The following is a 23719-nucleotide window of genomic DNA, read 5'->3' on the forward strand; positions in this document are numbered from 1 at the left end:
TTGAACGTTATGGTAAAAAAATATTTTCCATTTTAATCAGATTTCTTGTATTCGAATCCAACTCTAAATAATGCAGTCGTGTTAAATCTCTTGAAAGAGATCTTTGTCGTTAATTATGGTCCTTCTCGATTCGAAAAATTAATCTCTACAATTGCACGTAGATGATATCCGGTAAAAAAAAAGGCAAAAACGGAAGTCAGGTCATATGTTCCTCCATTATGTAGCCTATATATACATCAATAACCCCTTCTTTTTCTCTAGCTCTCTCTCTCTTGTCTCTTCCCTATTACTAGTATCTAAAATATTTGCTTGTTACAAAGTTTACTGCTCAAGATATCTCTAGCACCACTGTCATAGCCGTTTTAAGTCCTTCAAGCACAAAATATTTCACACCTATCCTTATTTTGTAAGTTAATTTCTTTCTTTGTTACCTTTAAAGTTTACTTATAATGCCTTTACGCCTCTTTTTTGGTGTGAAATAATGTTATACACAAACACAACCCTTTTGCTAAAATCATCATCGACTATTTTCATCCTCCATTTGATTAAGTCTCCTAATTTTCTACTTGCTTGATTTTACTTGCTCATGATATATATTTATAAGAAAAATGGTCTCAATCACAAGAAAATTGCTTTTTGTATAATCTCTCTCAAGTTTTTGTTGTTAATGAAAAAACAGCTTCATCATCTCGAGAGATATTATATTATAGTATGAGCTTTATATGTGTGTGAAACTTTCACTTCCATGTAGGAATTCAATTATAAAAGTACCATAAAATGTTCAAATAATAAGAAGAAAAAAGGTCGTACCTATGATAATATATAGGGTTGTAACGCCCATACTAAATTTATCTAGAATATTTAGCATGTGCGTTAAACTTAGTACTGGATACATTAAAATTACAATAAATAAAAATTTTCGACTGAATAAATATATATACATCACTGCAAGATCATACATTTGCTATCTGAATACATGTCTGGAAGCGTAATAAATAATCTGAACTGATATGACACGAGCATGTGAAAATATATTATTCAGCCTCCTGAATTGTCTCCTTGCCACGTACAACCTGCTGATCTGAAATAAAATAAAAGGGATTGGGGTGAGACGGGATGTCTCAGTGAGTTCCACCTATCCTAGGCTGTAGGCAATCTCAGGGAACCTAGGATCGCCATCTGTCTCTAAACTCAACCCATTTCGGGTTTATATAGTCTTATCATGCATAACTGAGCGATCGGGGGATAACTAGGATCGCTGTCTAAAAGACTGATATAATCCTGATACTAATACTCAACTCATAATCATAATTATAATCATAATGTCTGTCATATTATGTTAGAAATGTTAGCGTTGAACAAACAATATTATCTGAGTTGATTTTACGGAATAAACCCAGGTGGAGTAACCCCGGAATTTATTCCACTCTGACCGGTATTAATTTCCAACTGGCGGGAACCCAACTGACGGGGATACCGGACTCCTCTTATTGTCATGGGGTCATCCTTACGGATAGTGCCCATTCCAACTGGCGGGAACCTTTCGTATCCAACTGGCGGGAATAGCGAAAGCCATGACTTATAAATTATTTAATATTATAAATTGAACTGATTCTCTGATAACTGAGTTAATCCTCAACTCCACTACTGACGGGGATCTAGAGAGGAATAACTTATCTTAACTGATTTTCTTATGATGATAATTTTTCTAAATCTGATAATAAAGACGTAGTAATCCCGTCTTAACATGACTTTACTATTCTGGGTCAGTAGCATACCCATAATTACATATTCATATATTATTCTTAATATCTCTCTCGTCAATGTATGATTTTCTACGTATAAGCACTAATGTTGGAAAATGCATAGCATTCCATATACATAGTTTATAGGAACAAAAGTTCAAGCCTTGGCCACATAAAAATCAATTCCCACACGATAACAACTTCTTGCTATATGGCCTGCAATGTTGAAACAAGTTTACTGGAAGGAATAAAAAAAGGTTCTAAACTTTGGCCATATAACAACCAAGTCTCATGATAACAAATCGATTAATATGTAGCTTGGCCTTATTTAAAACAAGTGATGAAGAGAAGGAAAAATAACACGGCTGCATAATTTTGGGTTTTCAAAATTATCATGATGCAGTAACATGATTCGAATGCACATTGACATTTTTCCAACATTAATCCTAACATAGCACATACATTAACATCAAGGGTAACACTAGTGCTTATAAATCTATTCTAAAACAATTGTCATCTCACAATTTCACATTCTAAGACCCAAGGAAAGTGCTAATACTAAGAGGAACTCACCTAACCGCTTTTCTGACAACTTCAAAACAGCTTAACCTTCCCTGAGCTTCTGCCATCTTTGACTTCAGCTTCAATCTCTATTCTTTTAAGTCAAACATGTCCAAACAGCTCCGCAATCACACTTTAGTTCCTTTTGAGTATATCGTCCTTAACAGTTCAACCCGAGCAATGTACCGAAAATTGTAGCATGTACATTTTAGCCACATTAGTGCAGATTTTTAATTCAAAACTGAAACATGTAACTCAATTTTCTCAGTCATAACATAACTTATTTAAGCCATTTCAAAGCCTATTTCGTGTTAAATTTTGTCTTCTTTCTAATGGCTCAAGTCCCATTCCAAAACGAATCATGTAGCAGAAGTTATGACAGTTTTACCAACAGCAGGTCTATACGAATTTTTAACTAACATTTCACATAACTCAGCCATAATCATTCTAGTCATACCAATTAGTTTCGACAACAATACCAGCCCATAATACAACAACAACAGTCCATTTTCAGGTGCTTAAGCAACTAATTCATCCAATTATCACCAACATTAAATTCAAGCTTAAAAGTGAACTCACCTCCATGAGAAATTTTCTCTTAAAGCAAGATGTCCTAAAGCTTCATCTCCAATTCCCACTTAAAACCTGATCCGTAATAGCCCAACAATCCTCTTCAGTATTGAGACCACATGCAAAAGCTTATCTCAACCAAAATTGAGAAAAGAAATAATTATGGTAAATGGAATTGTGTCACATACAACCAACCCAAGTAATAATAGGGTAAAGAATAACTTACCAAGCTTAACTATTCTTCCAATTGACCGAACTTGGTGGCCATCACCTGAATTAGGAGACAAAATGGAAGATTGAAAAATTTTGAAGGAAGGGGCGGTTTGGCTTGAATAAAAGGGAGGGAGAAATTTTGAGCTTATTTGATGCAAACAACACCTCTAGGAACCTTTAGGCATGGCTTTGGTGATGATTATTGGTGGTTTGAAGGATTTGAAGATGATGGTGGAGTGGTGAGGGAGAGGACCGATTGGGTCTTGAGAGAGGAGGGGAAGATATTGTGTTGTTTTTGAGAGAAAGGTAGTGGAATTGTGTAGAAAATTATAGTATTTTCCTATATAAAATATACTTGGCCACCAAAATGTCTATTTTACCCTTGATTCTAAATGGATTATGGATGAAAAATGTCTCATTGATAATTCGGGAAATAACTGACACAGAAATTGACAGTGATTTTAAGCAGGGTATTACACTCTACCCCCCTTAAAGAAATTTCGTCCTCGAAATTTAGAATTTACCTGTTAATAAGTACAAATAATTCCTCTATACTTTCGATCTTAGACTTCCACATACGTCTGTTATTAACTGATTCTCTTTATCCGAATAAATTATCGGTTTTCCTTGTTACATAAAGTCTTCCGACTACCTAGCCATAGATACAACTGACTTAAATTAATATGTTAAACCGATTTCAGAACATGTTTTCCAATCTCATATGTCGAAAAGATTCGATAATAACCTTCTTGTCTGTGATTTGTGGAATACATTATACACATTCCGAACATAGTGGATTGTAAAGCTAACCAATGCATCTGATATCTTTCGAGTAATTTCCTTGTTCCACATACTCTTTATAAATTGTCTTAGGTTACTCCTACTTGTTTACCTTACTGAATTCTTGAAAAATCTCATACGTTTACTGGTGTAACACTTCTATCGACTTCGTCAACTTTTATCTTGTCTTGGACGGATATGACCTTTGAATGATCTTTCATGCTATGTCTGTCCCCAATAAAATTTTATTTCTGAACTACGCCCCAAATAACGAGGTCTTATAATGATAATCGTACGATACTCTGTATAAGATCGTTCCTACTCTGAACAATATCTGACGTCAAGTTTATTTCATCGAAAGTAAGAATTGTTTCAACTTTCTTCGTTAATCAACACATAAATAGAAAAATGTTACTTCTGATATCTGTTATGTTTTATATGAATAAACTCAACATGGTGCTACCTCAACATCTGTTGGAAGTACTAACTGATGAGTACAATCCATAAGTTAGATTTAAATACATAGTATACTAACTGGCGAGTACATTAAATATATAAATCTTATATGAGAATGGTGCACTGACTGGCGAGTACACAATACACGAGGTAGTACAACTGATAGCTTAATCAATAACATATATTTGTAGTCATTCAACTTTGCTTCATCCATACCAGATTTTAAATCAATCACTATACACCTTGATCATATTAGGATGAGTAGAAAGTATCATCATAGATCTTCTCTTGAACTTATACGTTCAAAATATACATTTCATTCTTGAACAATATTGTTATAGTTGTTACTCTAGGGAATATTTTATCATCTTTTCTTAATTCCATACTCATAACCTGAACATGCGTAGTCTCATACCGTAGATCACATAATTTTTTTTTAACTTGTGTTATCAATCTTTTCTTTACCTCAAAAATATGGAGTTTAGATTCCTGAACTTCACGACTAAAATTGCATTCAAGCATTTGCATTCATATTCTGAGTAGTATCTGTTCCCTCAAATACATGTTAATGTTCCCTCAAATACATGTTAATATACCTGATATTCCATGATAGTATCTCCAACCAAAATAAAAATAAAATCTTCAAGATACAACATTCATATTCGTTGCCTCATACATGACTCCTTTTTAACTAATCTGATACTTCTAAGTCATTCTTCGAAATCACTGCGTCGATTAACCGGGTTACATACTATAAGTGATTCCAATTTCTTATATTTAATAAGGTAGGAACACCTTCATCCTACTCTTACTACTTGAACTTTTTAATATCTGTGAATTATGCGGTTTGGAAAATTATTTAATTCATCTCTTAAGATTTCCCATAAATATCTCATTCAAAGTCTTAAACTTTTGCACATTATGTTACTTCTTGCCGATAAATATCTCGCTGCGCTACTCTGATTTATTAGTTCACTTCGCTTAGGCGTACTGCTCCAACCATACTGTAAATTTCTCCATCTCATTACTACATGTTATTAACATGGGGCTAACTCTACACTTCTTGCTATTTCGAGCACCGACTTATAATCAGTGACAAGTCATTTTCAAATACTGCAATTTTTTCTTTATACATGCACTACATACTTGTTCTCGCAAAGTGTTCCTTGAATGATTCTCACATTCACATTATTTATGAACTAAAACATACTTGAATATTTGAGGCTTATTTCCATTTAGTTTGTTCTTATCTGTAACAACAGTTACACTTACGATCTCCTCTGTAATAACTTCGACTCCCAAAATTCGATTTAGTTAACAAAATCATTCTTTTGGTTTTCAAGACACTTGCATAAGAAAAATCATCAGTTAAAATGTTTAACTCCTCAATACTTTACTTTGTTCTTAACTCTTTTACACTAGCGACAATTTTACCTGTAGCAGACCCTTAAAATACATTCTTGTCCTTGACATCATTCGTCCATTAATTCACTGTACTTTGGCAACTTCTTATTCAGTCTTCATTTCATTTTTTTTTTTTTTCGATTAAAAGTTACATCTCGTCTCTGACCATTACCGGGATCTCTTTCCACTTACTGTTATACTTGTATTTCTTAGTTCGAAGAAGAACTTAATATCATGATAAATGCAAGGGGTCTTATTCAATTTCCTTAGCGTACAATCCTTATTAGTTTAACTTTTCTGCAATTCTTTGCTAATAAAAATACATCCAAATCGTGCTATAATCCGTAAGGATCTTTCCACTACTATTTATTCATCCCTCTTGACTCTTATGCTGCATAGCATCTTCACTTTACTGATTCATAAATCTAGCACTTTAGATTTCGGGAGGTGCAACTAATCCAACATAGTTTATCTGACATAAGTTGTCCATGCAATGCTCGCATTAAGGGGATTTCCTTGTCTGCTCCAAGATAATTTACTTATTCCTTAATTAGTTCACTTAATAACTCAAACATCAAAAGTCGGATTGTTTCGGCATTTGAGTCATTCACTTCTTACATACTCTACATCCACTGAGAGTTTATGAATTTCATTATTCGTCGGATAATTTTCTCATATCCAGTTCATCTTCTGATCCCGCAGTTCTAGTTACACCTTTAGAAATACTCATTTCTTCTATACCTTACTTATGCTTCTTATATTTCTCCTGTCAAAGTTGCAATCATCCCTTAGTCACCCTGAATATCTTACTTCTACGGTATCCACATAAAAAGTGTCGTTCAACAATACCAGAGTACTCCATCTTAATCTTAACATTTCCCTTATGTCCTCGAAAATTTTCAGCTTCACAGTTTATTGGCCACCATTTGGCTTTGAATACTTACACATCAAAATTCGTTATAGAACCTGACACCTTGACTTTCCTTCTCCGCATGCTTCATTCTTCCTAGGTCCTATTCAGCTCTCAGACATTTGTTCTAGCTGTCACATACTAGTTAGAGTTGATCAGGCTCAGCTAGACATGACATTTAGAATAAATATCCGGAACCCAATGGTCCCACTACGTTTTATTGAATTCTAATGACCCAAGGCACGATCTGAATCGACCAGCTCTGATACCAAATTGTAACGCCCATACTAAATTTATCTAGAATATTTAGCATGTGCGTTAAACTTAGTACTGGATACATTAAAATTACAATAAATAAAAATTTTCGACTGAATAAATATATATACATCACTGCAAGATCATACATGCTATCTGAATACATGTCTGGAAGCGTAATAAATAATCTGAATTGATATGACACGAGCATGTGAAAATATATTATTCAGCCTCCTGAATTGTCTCCTTGCCACGTACAACCTGCTGATCTGAAATAAAATAAAAGGGATTGGGGTGAGACGGGATGTCTCAGTGAGTTCCACCTATCCTAGGCTGTAGGCAATCTCAGGGAACCTAGGATCGCCATCTGTCTCTAAACTCAACCCATTTCGGGTTTATATAGTCTTATCATGCATAACTGAGCGATCGGGGGATAACTAGGATCGCTGTCTAAAAGACTGATATAATCCTGATACTAATACTCAACTCATAATCATAATTATAATCATAATGTCTGTCATATTATGTTAGAAATGTTAGCGTTGAACAAACAATATTATCTGAGTTGATTTTACGGAATAAACCCAGGTGGAGTAACCCCGGAATTTATTCCACTCTGACCGGTATTAATTTCCAACTGGCGGGAACCCAACTGACGGGGATACCGGACTCCTCTTATTGTCATGGGGTCATCCTTACGGATAGTGCCCATTCCAACTGGCGGGAACCTTTCGTATCCAACTGGCGGGAATAGCGAAAGCCATGACTTATAAATTATTTAATATTATAAATTGAACTGATTCTCTGATAACTGAGTTAATCCTCAACTCCACTACTGACGGGGATCTAGAGAGGAATAACTTATCTTAACTGATTTTCTTATGATGATAATTTTTCTAAATCTGATAATAAAGACGTAGTAATCCCGTCTTAACATGACTTTACTATTCTGGGTCAGTAGCATACCCATAATTACATATTCATATATTATTCTTAATATCTCTCTCGTCAATGTATGATTTTCTACGTATAAGCACTAATGTTGGAAAATGCATAGCATTCCATATACATAGTTTATAGGAACAAAAGTTCAAGCCTTGGCCACATAAAAATCAATTCCCACACGATAACAACTTCTTGCTATATGGCCTGCAATGTTGAAACAAGTTTACTGGAAGGAATAAAAAAAGGTTCTAAACTTTGGCCATATAACAACCAAGTCTCATGATAACAAATCGATTAATATGTAGCTTGGCCTTATTTAAAACAAGTGATGAAGAGAAGGAAAAATAACACGGCTGCATAATTTTGGGTTTTCAAAATTATCATGATGCAGTAACATGATTCGAATGCACATTGACATTTTTCCAACATTAATCCTAACATAGCACATACATTAACATCAAGGGTAACACTAGTGCTTATAAATCTATTCTAAAACAATTGTCATCTCACAATTTCACATTCTAAGACCCAAGGAAAGTGCTAATACTAAGAGGAACTCACCTAACCGCTTTTCTGACAACTTCAAAACAGCTTAACCTTCCCTGAGCTTCTGCCATCTTTGACTTCAGCTTCAATCTCTATTCTTTTAAGTCAAACATGTCCAAACAGCTCCGCAATCACACTTTAGTTCCTTTTGAGTATATCGTCCTTAACAGTTCAACCCGAGCAATGTACCGAAAATTGTAGCATGTACATTTTAGCCACATTAGTGCAGATTTTTAATTCAAAACTGAAACATGTAACTCAATTTTCTCAGTCATAACATAACTTATTTAAGCCATTTCAAAGCCTATTTCGTGTTAAATTTTGTCTTCTTTCTAATGGCTCAAGTCCCATTCCAAAACGAATCATGTAGCAGAAGTTATGACAGTTTTACCAACAGCAGGTCTATACGAATTTTTAACTAACATTTCACATAACTCAGCCATAATCATTCTAGTCATACCAATTAGTTTCGACAACAATACCAGCCCATAATACAACAACAACAGTCCATTTTCAGGTGCTTAAGCAACTAATTCATCCAATTATCACCAACATTAAATTCAAGCTTAAAAGTGAACTCACCTCCATGAGAAATTTTCTCTTAAAGCAAGATGTCCTAAAGCTTCATCTCCAATTCCCACTTAAAACCTGATCCGTAATAGCCCAACAATCCTCTTCAGTATTGAGACCACATGCAAAAGCTTATCTCAACCAAAATTGAGAAAAGAAATAATTATGGTAAATGGAATTGTGTCACATACAACCAACCCAAGTAATAATAGGGTAAAGAATAACTTACCAAGCTTAACTATTCTTCCAATTGACCGAACTTGGTGGCCATCACCTGAATTAGGAGACAAAATGGAAGATTGAAAAATTTTGAAGGAAGGGGCGGTTTGGCTTGAATAAAAGGGAGGGAGAAATTTTGAGCTTATTTGATGCAAACAACACCTCTAGGAACCTTTAGGCATGGCTTTGGTGATGATTATTGGTGGTTTGAAGGATTTGAAGATGATGGTGGAGTGGTGAGGGAGAGGACCGATTGGGTCTTGAGAGAGGAGGGGAAGATATTGTGTTGTTTTTGAGAGAAAGGTAGTGGAATTGTGTAGAAAATTATAGTATTTTCCTATATAAAATATACTTGGCCACCAAAATGTCTATTTTACCCTTGATTCTAAATGGATTATGGATGAAAAATGTCTCATTGATAATTCGGGAAATAACTGACACAGAAATTGACAGTGATTTTAAGCAGGGTATTACACTCTACCCCCCTTAAAGAAATTTCGTCCTCGAAATTTAGAATTTACCTGTTAATAAGTACAAATAATTCCTCTATACTTTCGATCTTAGACTTCCACATACGTCTGTTATTAACTGATTCTCTTTATCCGAATAAATTATCGGTTTTCCTTGTTACATAAAGTCTTCCGACTACCTAGCCATAGATACAACTGACTTAAATTAATATGTTAAACCGATTTCAGAACATGTTTTCCAATCTCATATGTCGAAAAGATTCGATAATAACCTTCTTGTCTGTGATTTGTGGAATACATTATACACATTCCGAACATAGTGGATTGTAAAGCTAACCAATGCATCTGATATCTTTCGAGTAATTTCCTTGTTCCACATACTCTTTATAAATTGTCTTAGGTTACTCCTACTTGTTTACCTTACTGAATTCTTGAAAAATCTCATACGTTTACTGGTGTAACACTTCTATCGACTTCGTCAACTTTTATCTTGTCTTGGACGGATATGACCTTTGAATGATCTTTCATGCTATGTCTGTCCCCAATAAAATTTTATTTCTGAACTACGCCCCAAATAACGAGGTCTTATAATGATAATCGTACCATACTCTGTATAAGATCGTTCCTACTCTGAACAATATCTGACGTCAAGTTTATTTCATCGAAAGTAAGAATTGTTTCAACTTTCTTCGTTAATCAACACATAAATAGAAAAATGTTACTTCTGATATCTGTTATGTTTTATATGAATAAACTCAACATGGTGCTACCTCAACATCTGTTGGAAGTACTAACTGATGAGTACAATCCATAAGTTAGATTTAAATACATAGTATACTAACTGGCGAGTACATTAAATATATAAATCTTATATGAGAATGGTGCACTGACTGGCGAGTACACAATACACGAGGTAGTACAACTGATAGCTTAATCAATAACATATATTTGTAGTCATTCAACTTTGCTTCATCCATACCAGATTTTAAATCAATCACTATACACCTTGATCATATTAGGATGAGTAGAAAGTATCATCATAGATCTTCTCTTGAACTTATACGTTCAAAATATACATTTCATTCTTGAACAATATTGTTATAGTTGTTACTCTAGGGAATATTTTATCATCTTTTCTTAATTCCATACTCATAACCTGAACATGCGTAGTCTCATACCGTAGATCACATAATTTTTTTTTAACTTGTGTTATCAATCTTTTCTTTACCTCAAAAATATGGAGTTTAGATTCCTGAACTTCACGACTAAAATTGCATTCAAGCATTTGCATTCATATTCTGAGTAGTATCTGTTCCCTCAAATACATGTTAATGTTCCCTCAAATACATGTTAATATACCTGATATTCCATGATAGTATCTCCAACCAAAATAAAAATAAAATCTTCAAGATACAACATTCATATTCGTTGCCTCATACATGACTCCTTTTTAACTAATCTGATACTTCTAAGTCATTCTTCGAAATCACTGCGTCGATTAACCGGGTTACATACTATAAGTGATTCCAATTTCTTATATTTAATAAGGTAGGAACACCTTCATCCTACTCTTACTACTTGAACTTTTTAATATCTGTGAATTATGCGGTTTGGAAAATTATTTAATTCATCTCTTAAGATTTCCCATAAATATCTCATTCAAAGTCTTAAACTTTTGCACATTATGTTACTTCTTGCCGATAAATATCTCGCTGCGCTACTCTGATTTATTAGTTCACTTCGCTTAGGCGTACTGCTCCAACCATACTGTAAATTTCTCCATCTCATTACTACATGTTATTAACATGGGGCTAACTCTACACTTCTTGCTATTTCGAGCACCGACTTATAATCAGTGACAAGTCATTTTCAAATACTGCAATTTTTTCTTTATACATGCACTACATACTTGTTCTCGCAAAGTGTTCCTTGAATGATTCTCACATTCACATTATTTATGAACTAAAACATACTTGAATATTTGAGGCTTATTTCCATTTAGTTTGTTCTTATCTGTAACAACAGTTACACTTACGATCTCCTCTGTAATAACTTCGACTCCCAAAATTCGATTTAGTTAACAAAATCATTCTTTTGGTTTTCAAGACACTTGCATAAGAAAAATCATCAGTTAAAATGTTTAACTCCTCAATACTTTACTTTGTTCTTAACTCTTTTACACTAGCGACAATTTTACCTGTAGCAGACCCTTAAAATACATTCTTGTCCTTGACATCATTCGTCCATTAATTCACTGTACTTTGGCAACTTCTTATTCAGTCTTCATTTCATTTTTTTTTTTTTTTTTCGATTAAAAGTTACATCTCGTCTCTGACCATTACCGGGATCTCTTTCCACTTACTGTTATACTTGTATTTCTTAGTTCGAAGAAGAACTTAATATCATGATAAATGCAAGGGGTCTTATTCAATTTCCTTAGCGTACAATCCTTATTAGTTTAACTTTTCTGCAATTCTTTGCTAATAAAAATACATCCAAATCGTGCTATAATCCGTAAGGATCTTTCCACTACTATTTATTCATCCCTCTTGACTCTTATGCTGCATAGCATCTTCACTTTACTGATTCATAAATCTAGCACTTTAGATTTCGGGAGGTGCAACTAATCCAACATAGTTTATCTGACATAAGTTGTCCATGCAATGCTCGCATTAAGGGGATTTCCTTGTCTGCTCCAAGATAATTTACTTATTCCTTAATTAGTTCACTTAATAACTCAAACATCAAAAGTCGGATTGTTTCGGCATTTGAGTCATTCACTTCTTACATACTCTACATCCACTGAGAGTTTATGAATTTCATTATTCGTCGGATAATTTTCTCATATCCAGTTCATCTTCTGATCCCGCAGTTCTAGTTACACCTTTAGAAATACTCATTTCTTCTATACCTTACTTATGCTTCTTATATTTCTCCTGTCAAAGTTGCAATCATCCCTTAGTCACCCTGAATATCTTACTTCTACGGTATCCACATAAAAAGTGTCGTTCAACAATACCAGAGTACTCCATCTTAATCTTAACATTTCCCTTATGTCCTCGAAAATTTTCAGCTTCACAGTTTATTGGCCACCATTTGGCTTTGAATACTTACACATCAAAATTCGTTATAGAACCTGACACCTTGACTTTCCTTCTCCGCATGCTTCATTCTTCCTAGGTCCTATTCAGCTCTCAGACATTTGTTCTAGCTGTCACATACTAGTTAGAGTTGATCAGGCTCAGCTAGACATGACATTTAGAATAAATATCCGGAACCCAATGGTCCCACTACGTTTTATTGAATTCTAATGACCCAAGGCACGATCTGAATCGACCAGCTCTGATACCAAATTGTAACGCCCATACTAAATTTATCTAGAATATTTAGCATGTGCGTTAAACTTAGTACTGGATACATTAAAATTACAATAAATAAAAATTTTCGACTGAATAAATATATATACATCACTGCAAGATCATACATTTGCTATCTGAATACATGTCTGGAAGCGTAATAAATAATCTGAATTGATATGACACGAGCATGTGAAAATATATTATTCAGCCTCCTGAATTGTCTCCTTGCCACGTACAACCTGCTGATCTGAAATAAAATAAAAGGGATTGGGGTGAGACGGGATGTCTCAGTGAGTTCCACCTATCCTAGGCTGTAGGCAATCTCAGGGAACCTAGGATCGCCATCTGTCTCTAAACTCAACCCATTTCGGGTTTATATAGTCTTATCATGCATAACTGAGCGATCGGGGGATAACTAGGATCGCTGTCTAAAAGACTGATATAATCCTGATACTAATACTCAACTCATAATCATAATTATAATCATAATGTCTGTCATATTATGTTAGAAATGTTAGCGTTGAACAAACAATATTATCTGAGTTGATTTTACGGAATAAACCCAGGTGGAGTAACCCCGGAATTTATTCCACTCTGACCGGTATTAATTTCCAACTGGCGGGAACCCAACTGACGGGGATACCGGACTCCTCTTATTGTCATGGGGTCATCCTTACGGATAGTGCCCATTCCAACTGGCGGGAACCTTTCGTATCCAACTGGCGGGAATAGCGAAAGCCATGACTTATAAATTATTTAATATTATAAATTGAACTGATTCTCTGATAACTGAGTTAATCCTCAACTCCACTACTGACGGGGATCTAGAGAGGAATAACTTATCTTAACTGATTTTCTTATGATGATAATTTTTCTAAATCTGATAATAAAGACGTAGTAATCCCGTCTTAACATGACTTTACTATTCTGGGTCAGTAGCATACCCATAATTACATATTCATATATTATTCTTAATATCTCTCTCGTCAATGTATGATTTTCTACGTATAAGCACTAATGTTGGAAAATGCATAGCATTCCATATACATAGTTTATAGGAACAAAAGTTCAAGCCTTGGCCACATAAAAATCAATTCCCACACGATAACAACTTCTTGCTATATGGCCTGCAATGTTGAAACAAGTTTACTGGAAGGAATAAAAAAAGGTTCTAAACTTTGGCCATATAACAACCAAGTCTCATGATAACAAATCGATTAATATGTAGCTTGGCCTTATTTAAAACAAGTGATGAAGAGAAGGAAAAATAACACGGCTGCATAATTTTGGGTTTTCAAAATTATCATGATGCAGTAACATGATTCGAATGCACATTGACATTTTTCCAACATTAATCCTAACATAGCACATACATTAACATCAAGGGTAACACTAGTGCTTATAAATCTATTCTAAAACAATTGTCATCTCACAATTTCACATTCTAAGACCCAAGGAAAGTGCTAATACTAAGAGGAACTCACCTAACCGCTTTTCTGACAACTTCAAAACAGCTTAACCTTCCCTGAGCTTCTGCCATCTTTGACTTCAGCTTCAATCTCTATTCTTTTAAGTCAAACATGTCCAAACAGCTCCGCAATCACACTTTAGTTCCTTTTGAGTATATCGTCCTTAACAGTTCAACCCGAGCAATGTACCGAAAATTGTAGCATGTACATTTTAGCCACATTAGTGCAGATTTTTAATTCAAAACTGAAACATGTAACTCAATTTTCTCAGTCATAACATAACTTATTTAAGCCATTTCAAAGCCTATTTCGTGTTAAATTTTGTCTTCTTTCTAATGGCTCAAGTCCCATTCCAAAACGAATCATGTAGCAGAAGTTATGACAGTTTTACCAACAGCAGGTCTATACGAATTTTTAACTAACATTTCACATAACTCAGCCATAATCATTCTAGTCATACCAATTAGTTTCGACAACAATACCAGCCCATAATACAACAACAACAGTCCATTTTCAGGTGCTTAAGCAACTAATTCATCCAATTATCACCAACATTAAATTCAAGCTTAAAAGTGAACTCACCTCCATGAGAAATTTTCTCTTAAAGCAAGATGTCCTAAAGCTTCATCTCCAATTCCCACTTAAAACCTGATCCGTAATAGCCCAACAATCCTCTTCAGTATTGAGACCACATGCAAAAGCTTATCTCAACCAAAATTGAGAAAAGAAATAATTATGGTAAATGGAATTGTGTCACATACAACCAACCCAAGTAATAATAGGGTAAAGAATAACTTACCAAGCTTAACTATTCTTCCAATTGACCGAACTTGGTGGCCATCACCTGAATTAGGAGACAAAATGGAAGATTGAAAAATTTTGAAGGAAGGGGCGGTTTGGCTTGAATAAAAGGGAGGGAGAAATTTTGAGCTTATTTGATGCAAACAACACCTCTAGGAACCTTTAGGCATGGCTTTGGTGATGATTATTGGTGGTTTGAAGGATTTGAAGATGATGGTGGAGTGGTGAGGGAGAGGACCGATTGGGTCTTGAGAGAGGAGGGGAAGATATTGTGTTGTTTTTGAGAGAAAGGTAGTGGAATTGTGTAGAAAATTATAGTATTTTCCTATATAAAATATACTTGGCCACCAAAATGTCTATTTTACCCTTGATTCTAAATGGATTATGGATGAAAAATGTCTCATTGATAATTCGGGAAATAACTGACACAGAAATTGACAGTGATTTTAAGCAGGGTATTACAAGGGTCATGTTAACTTGTGCCCTTAGGGCACAAGTTAAGAAACTAAAAATAGAATTAAAACACAACTTTTGCATTAAAAATATAAAATTTTAAACTTTTAATACAATGAATGTACAATTTCCAAGAAAAAGTTTCTATATTTAGTTTTTAAACTTGTGCCCCAAGGACACAAGTTAACATTTTCCTAATAATATATAATATATCTAAAGGCATCTTGTGCCCACCCAGACCTAAAAAATAATTTATAATACATCAAAATGGGTTTGAATATTAGTTAATTAATGTGGGAAAAACTAGGTTTGTGGCTATTAATAGCTTCACAATATATGAGGAACAATTTTTGAGAACTCCTCAAACATCTCTAACAAACGAAAGCCGCGAGCTTACAAAAGATTACAAAATGTGAAACAAAAACATATTTCAAGTAGACATGGACAAATGTTTGTATAAAAAATGTGAATCCATTCATGGATCTTTGAAAGTGATATGAAAGCAACATTAGTTTTTATTATTATTTGGCATTGAGTGTTTAATATTTTTAAGTAATTAGTATATAGTTCTCAAAAGAAGTAATTAGTATATCAAATAGTAAAACACAAGCAATGTTACGGAATGGATGGATTCAAGTGGTATGCGATTTGAACATCTTAAATAAGTCATAAGAATTCTCCTCCATAAGAAGAAAATTCAGTTTGATATGGAGAACTCATTGTGTGTCAAATAATTTTTTTTGAAGGATACTAAAAAACGGTAGAATTTTATACTTCTAACATTTTATACAAAAAAAAAACAGCAATATTCTTCTATACATACGGGAAAAAACAACCAATATAAAAATACTAGTACCGTTTGTATTTATGATAAAAGGGAATGAGTCTTATTTTCTGGGATTTCATGATAGGATCCATTTTTCAAGATATAATATTATAATATATGTAATAATTTTTAGTCAAAAAAGATATAATAATCTTGTACCGAAAAATAAATGTAATAATAAAATTACAAACAAAATATTTAACGTTTTTATTTTTGAATGAAAGAAAGGTTAGAGTTATTTTCTTTTCACAAATCGAGTATCATCTGCGCGCAACTGCAAATCTAATCTTTCGAGTAGGGTAGGATCGTATTGGGTGACAAAGCTCTTTTTCAAGATATTTAACATTGTTGTATTTTCGTGACTGAATTTGAATTCAAAACCTCTAGTTAACCCGAAAGAGATCTCTTACAATTTTATCCAAGTGCTCTTAGATGCAAGAAATGTTAGAGAATGTTAAATAATTAATTTTTTATTTTACTTCATATAATAAAATCATATTAAATAATTTTCTTTATTTTATAATAAATACCATAAAAGTCAAACAACGTTTTTTTACAATAAAATAAGTTTCATTCAAATGTTTTTTTTTATACAAAGTTTCCTTCAAATGTTAAAATAAGTAGAATATGACCATGAATTGAGACATATCCCACCCACATTTAGTTTTTTTTTCTTTTCTTCGGAAGGCTTTTAAGTTATTTACACACTAACATTATCCACTTAAATTAAGTTTATAGAGTATATCCCAATATAACTATTGAATTTTCTTCTTTTTCGATATATCTCGTGTAACACCTTATAATTCACCACCTCTATCCAATATCTCAACTTGGACGTACAATGAATATTATCGTAGCTCATGAGGAAACTAATTAATTCAAAATAAGGTTACTTTTGAATTCCAAACAAGGAAAAAAGATAAGGGTGTCACGTGGTTCTTGAACAATAAAGTGTGCCAAGTTTTAAACTTAATTAATATTACCCCGATCTTAAATATAAAAAAATGTCAAACAAATTTATGTATTTTGTTTTTTTCAAATGTATCTAGTTAAAAATTTGAATCAATACATCTTTTTCGTTTGACTTTCTTTTTGTTTATATTTGAGATCGGAGAAAGTATACTCTTTGAATTGATCGAAAAATCATTTATAAAATTTGACCAAAAATCATTTTTTATTATTAAAAAAAACATTTTCCGATTATTCAGATTTTTATATACAATTTTTTTATATAGTAATCAAATTTAATAATAAATCTATTGCTTGGATATGAAATAATACAATTAATATATATGACTTTTTGTCCATCATTAATTCTCTCACAAACACTTGAATGCAGGCAATAGAAGAACTTCAATTTGTGCAATCAACAGACTCAAACATGAAATCTCTTTTACCTGCAAATCTTAATGGTGATAACAATGAAGAATCAATTTTATCTTCATACAATTCTTGGCTAGTAAGTTCAACAATTACATACCCAATTAAAATATACTTTATGAATGTACTTAACCTTCTATGCATATTTTGTGATCATAATAATGCATTCATGAGTAATGATCTATTATCGTATGTAAACATCCACTATTTTTCATACTTCATATTGCTTTTTACAATATTTGCTTTTTTATAATCTAAAATCCCTTGATGTATTAATTCTTTTGCTTAAAGGAAAACCATCCTTCAGCATTGGAACATTTTCAAAAAGTGATGAACATTGCAAGAGAGAAAAAGATCGTTGTGTTCTTAGATTACGATGGAACACTCTCTCAAATTGTCGATGATCCCGACAAAGCTTACATGAGTGATGCTGTAAGTACTCTACAAATTGATGATTTTATGATATCTAAGTATTTTTTTTAGGCCAATTATATGGTAAAAAACAGAGAAAAATTTGTATCATGCATAAGTTAGTTTTTATCATTAGATCAATAAATTTTACTTAAACCAAATGAGATATGGTATGACGTATTGATTCAATAGTGAAAAAGACATTTGTGCATGATGCAAGACCATTTTGTTTGTACATATGCTAAACCATTTTGTTTGTGCATGTTAGACAAAGTCTTTTTTTATTGCAAAATGTTAACCAGATCATGGTTATAAGATTGTCCTTGTTATTTTGAATGTCCTGTCCAAAATATTAACTTGGTGCCTTATTTATTGTTATAAGACACGAACGCGGGAGTGTGCCCACACACCCACTCACACGCGTGTGCATATATATATATATATAAGGTTTTGCTAGAAGACACCTTTTATGAAGGTGTCTTTTAGCAAAGTTATAACTAAAAAGTAGAAATCACGCCTTGAGGTGTGGCTTGCTAAAAGACACCTTCATGGGTGGCTTCTAGCAAAACCCATACATACATATATATATATATATATATATATATATATATATATATATATATATATATATATATATATATATATATATGATGTGCATTCAAAATTCAATCACATCAATAAACTTATATGTGCGGGGCAAGTATCAACTGAAACCAATAACCAAAACAATCACAAATAACAGCAACATATCTAGATTTAAGTTAGCAACCAACTGTAATATAAAATCACGATCGAACCAAAGAACAACAAGATAAAGAGAGTAGAGAATAGTGAACAACACACCAAGAATTTGTTCACCTACTTCAACCCAACAATGACCTTCATTTGGAGGAGATAGATCTCTCCACTTCACTATCATGCAGTTTCTTACAAAGAGTTATAAGAAATTAGTTTCAACAAGTGCTCCAAGGACACACCTAATATCTACTCTTTTTCTCGAAACTTTTTTCGTGATCAAGAAACTTTTTTCCTACCCAAAGATGTTTACAAATTATTTCCTAACACTAGAATCTAACCCCAAAAGGAACCAACCATTACCCTTTGATTTCATCCTCTTTTGATCTCCTAAAATTCACCCAAGTTGCTCACAAAGACTAAAGTTCTCATGTGTTTCCCATCCTTCCCAAATCATGAATCTCTTCCCAAAATGCATCAACCATTTCCTAAGAGCCTCTTCTTCTGGTTCTCCAAGATTTACATCTAGACCCTTTGGATCTCACTCAAATATCTCAACTCATAACCTCTAAGTTTCCTAAAAGTTTCATATGTTGGTTACATGAGATTCTCAAGATCATGCAACAAATGGGTCAAAGACCGCTTATATAGTGTCTTGATCCCGAGCAAATAGGAGCCACAATTTTGTACACAGTACTATTGCCAGAAAGAAAAATTGTGACATAATTTCACGCAATCGCGAAACAATTTTGGACGAATCAAACCAAGCAACCAGCAGCATCTAATCGCATTATAATTTTGACAGAAACACAAACATCAAATTATCAAATTTCAAGTCAAATTTCAACTATATATATTATCATATGCAGATAGCCTACATAAAAATGTGCAAAAAGCTATTCATTCTTTGTTTTAATACAGCCTGGAGTGAAAGTTTAACAATATTAGTATAAAACTATCAATTACACACAAGCTTATGAAATGCTTTTATCCTTAATTACCAATTTTTAGCAAGAAAAAAAATGTATTTGCCCTAAAACTTAATTGTGAATGTGTTGTGAATTTCAAATTACAGATGCGTGCAGCTGTGCGTGAAGTTGCTAGTTATTTTCCTACTGCCATTATTAGTGGAAGGAGTAGGAATAAGGTAAAACATTCACTTAATGGTTAATCATATAGATATCCTTTTTATCTTATGCTTGCATTGTTTCTTTTTAGTTATAATTAAGCCTTGTATTTACATGACATTATCCATTTCCCTTTTGACATGTAGGTTTATGAATTTGTGAAATTGAAAAATATTTATTATGCTGGAAGTCATGGAATGGACATATCAACTTCACTGGGGTCTTCCAAGTATCAAGATAAGAAGCATCAAACAAAGGGTGTCGATGAAAAGGTTTACATGCATTTTCCTTTTTTCTTTTCTAATTTTTGTGTACCATATTTGCATATATATTTTTTTATTAAATTCACATTTCTCTTATTATGAGAACAATCTTGTTTGAGACATACATAACAATAAGCATAACACTTCTCTTAGAGAAGTATATTTCAGCAAAGAGATACGGTTTTTATGTCGTTCGAAACTATAGTTCAAAATATTTTTAGACATAATTATGATTTTTTAGAAACAAGTGAAAAAAACTGTCTTCATATATCATATTCTTCGGCAAATTCTATAATACATCCAAAAAATTTAGTGTATTGGTACACCAAAACCTTAAATGAAAAGTCTAGCTAGACCAATCCTATAGGTTTTCATGAGTTGTATCTAGAGTACGTTCATCAAAATTTGCATAATCTAGTTAGAAGTTGAATTAATAGTATGATTTTAATAAATTGAATATGCATTAACGTTTCATAATGTATTTTGCATTTGTAGGGTAATGAAGTTGTACTTTACCATCCAGCAGAAGAATTTTTGCCAACAATCCAAGAGGTAATTATTCATTTAATTTGTTCTAAAAATGAACAAACTACTTTATGTATGTACCTTTTGGTTCTACATATATCATTTTCTTCTACTCATCAATGTTTCATTAATTTGTTGTTTATAGATAATTAAGATTTTGAAAGATAATATAAGAGTGATCAATGGCTCAACCATTGAGGATAATACATTTTGTGTCACGGTACACTACCGCCGTGTGAAAAATGAAGAGGTATGAATTAGATTCATTCTAAATTAACAAATCTTATGTTAAAGAAATTAGATATACACTCCTATTCTTATATATATTGTTGCTTCTCTATATTTTAGGATGTTGAAGTTCTCAAAGAAATTGTTGAATCTATTATGAAAGATTACCCTGATTTTCTCATATCAGGAGGGAAAGAGGTACAATAATTATCTAGTCTTCTTGTAACCAAAAAAAATTATCTAGTCTTCTAATTGTTGCTATATATGCTTATCTTAGTTTATTGTAGCAAGTGAAGATGATTGTTATGTTCTTCTTTTTTTTAGAAAAAACACTATTTGAAAAAAATAAAATTAGTGACGGAGAAAATGAAATATCTTTCTAATTTATGTCTTTAAATTAGCGATAGATTTGGAGAGAGATTTTATGGTTTCCCTCTTTAAATTTATCTCGCTATTTTAACTTTTTTTTAGTAGTAAAAATTAGTAGTTGGATTCTTAGGGTGTGTTTGGGAAGAGGGTTTAGGAGGGGAAGGGAGGGGAGGACTCACTTTTATTTTTTAAATTACGAACAATGTAAAATGTCTTTTTAAGATAAATTAAGTGTTTTTGAAGTATTATATGATCATTTATCATGTTGTTAATTCAATTTTTTAAAAATCATTTTATAATGTCTTTAAATTAAAAAAGAAATGTAAGCCCTCCCCTCCCTTCCCCTCCTAAACCCTCTTCCCAAACACACCCTTAAACTTAACATAAGTTGAATGTTTAATATTAGATTATGGAGATACGCCCAAATGTGAACTGGAATAAAGGTGATGCTCTAATGTATTTTCTCGACACTCTTGGATATGACACCTTTGATGATGTTCTACCAATATACATTGGAGATGATAGAACAGATGAAGATGCTTTTAAGGTATGTGTCGTTAAAATTGAAAACCCATTTGAAAAGAAGTTGATTTCGAGGAATAATGTTTTCTTAAAGACTTTAATGAATTTGAAATTGAAAACAACATATATGGTAACGTTTATTTATTAATTTCTATTCTAAAATAAGGTCATGCTAACTACTTGTGACACTTGTTAAGGAAACGAAAGTAAAACATGAATTTTGTTTTGAAAAGAATATTTTTTTAACAATTATTTTAGAATAGAGGGAGTATTGTTTTTAATCCATGTTAAACATTTATACAATCAAAACAATATCTCAAGGTTAATTTGAAGTTGATGAGGATGTAATGCATGCAGATTGTAAGAAAAATTGGAGGAGGTTTTCCAATTGTTGTCTCTTCAATTGCTAAGGAGACGTATGCTTCATATTCTTTGCGTGACCCTGCTGATGTGATGACATTCTTGGCACATTTAGCAAAATGGAAGAAGAACTTGTTACATAAAACTAAACAACGTTGAAGATAAAGTGATGGGTGGATCGATAAACTAATTTAAGGCTGATTTTGTCCCTTTTAAAGTTACCAAATTAGCCTTGATTGATTTTCTATAGAGAGATGGTGTCAATACTAATTGAATAGAAAATGGTTTTGTAAATACAAGTCGTACTTCAATTTTAGGCCATATCATTAGTAGATGTAGAGACATCAATCTAAATCATGTTTTAAGGTTAGATTTATGAGGCAACAAGGCAATATGGTTGATCATTTGTTAGCAAGAGTGGTCATATTTGTACCTAGTTGTCATTATTTGGATTGTTTTCTTTCTTTTATTGTTCATACTATTTCCATTGAAATAAATTAAATAATTTCGGACATAAAATAAGTTGTCTTTCAAATTAGTAGTTATTTTTTCTCAAATACTTATATTTTTTTCTCTATATATTTTAAACTATGACTATACATTATTGCATTTTGGAAATCCTTCCAAACTTTTTTTTAAGCTAAATTGATTTGCAAATCATCATGCGAGATTTTTCATCCCATTTAGGTTGACACCACCAAAAAAAACTTAACAATCTTGTATTTTAAACCAATAAAATAAAGTTTATACTAGATGATGGAGATGATAGTTCCCCTCTAAATGGAATTTTTAGCTATGACAATTCCAACAATACAATAATATTTGTATCTCCATGATTGAAAGGAAATCTTATGCTCGAGGAGCATTCACGCTACCACAAATAATTTCATCCAGTTCTTTGAAAGGGAAAACCCCTAAAAGCCAATTTGGGGGCTAGGATAAAATATACTATCATATTTTATCTCAATCCATTGTTTGATAATCAGCATGATACAAGTTAATCTTAAATAAATGAATTGTAAAATATATTTATAATTTATTTCATTTGTATTTTCTTATATGGTTAGGTAAGTAATTAACACTAGTTAACCTTTAAAAATAAAAATAACAATCGAATGACCAAAGCAAGAAACTTAACATAGCATATCCTTGTCATTTTTCCTAAACAACAAAAAACGGAAGATCCTTTTATCGATATGTAGAGGTCACTAATGCCATATTTTCTTTCCTGAGTTTCTGAGTTTTTC

At 32.6% G+C, this 23719-nt stretch overlaps 1 protein-coding gene and 1 long non-coding RNA gene across 12 annotated transcripts; one reads left to right on the forward strand and one right to left on the reverse strand.

Annotated features, from left to right (window-relative positions):
• Positions 1-259: 259 nt before the first annotated feature.
• Positions 260-22991, forward strand: LOC146897549 (putative trehalose-phosphate phosphatase 2). Its single transcript, XM_085738948.1, has 10 exons — positions 260-406; positions 17892-18011; positions 18224-18364; positions 20154-20225; positions 20352-20477; positions 20964-21020; positions 21139-21243; positions 21342-21419; positions 21997-22137; positions 22470-22991. The coding sequence occupies exons 2-10, from the start codon at positions 17934-17936 to the stop codon at positions 22629-22631; spliced, it is 960 nt and encodes a 319-aa protein (XP_085595074.1). The 5' UTR covers positions 260-406; positions 17892-17933; the 3' UTR covers positions 22632-22991.
• On the reverse strand, positions 870-15694 carry LOC146897550 (uncharacterized). Of its 11 annotated transcripts, none has more exons than XR_015024079.1 (8): positions 15272-15694; positions 15055-15173; positions 14488-14634; positions 9185-13250; positions 8401-9086; positions 3103-7163; positions 2319-3004; positions 870-1081 (listed from the first exon to the last, which is right to left on the reverse strand). It is a non-coding gene; the product is annotated as an uncharacterized LOC146897550 (long non-coding RNA). The 11 variants fall into 11 exon arrangements; XR_015024081.1 differs by having other exon boundaries at positions 14488-14716; XR_015024078.1 differs by having other exon boundaries at positions 8401-8547; positions 8968-9086; positions 14488-15173.
• Positions 22992-23719: the final 728 nt, after the last annotated feature.

The sequence above is a fragment of the Medicago sativa genome, chromosome 8 (genome assembly GCF_051527215.1).
Source record: "Medicago sativa cultivar Bolivia chromosome 8, Bolivia_mono, whole genome shotgun sequence".
Classification (NCBI taxonomy): Eukaryota; Viridiplantae; Streptophyta; class Magnoliopsida; order Fabales; family Fabaceae; genus Medicago; species Medicago sativa.

What these genes read in the sequence shown, in the direction of transcription:
- LOC146897549 (XM_085738948.1), top strand. Translation starts at nt 17,934, where the DNA reads ATGAAATCTCTTTTACCTGCAAATCTTAATGGTGATAACAATGAAGAA. An exon ending in CTTCATACAATTCTTGGCTA is followed by an intron (nt 18,012 to 18,223) that starts GTAAGTTCAACA and finishes TTTTGCTTAAAG; the next exon opens with GAAAACCATCCTTCAGCATT. An exon ending in TTTTGCCAACAATCCAAGAG is followed by an intron (nt 21,021 to 21,138) that starts GTAATTATTCAT and finishes TGTTGTTTATAG; the next exon opens with ATAATTAAGATTTTGAAAGA.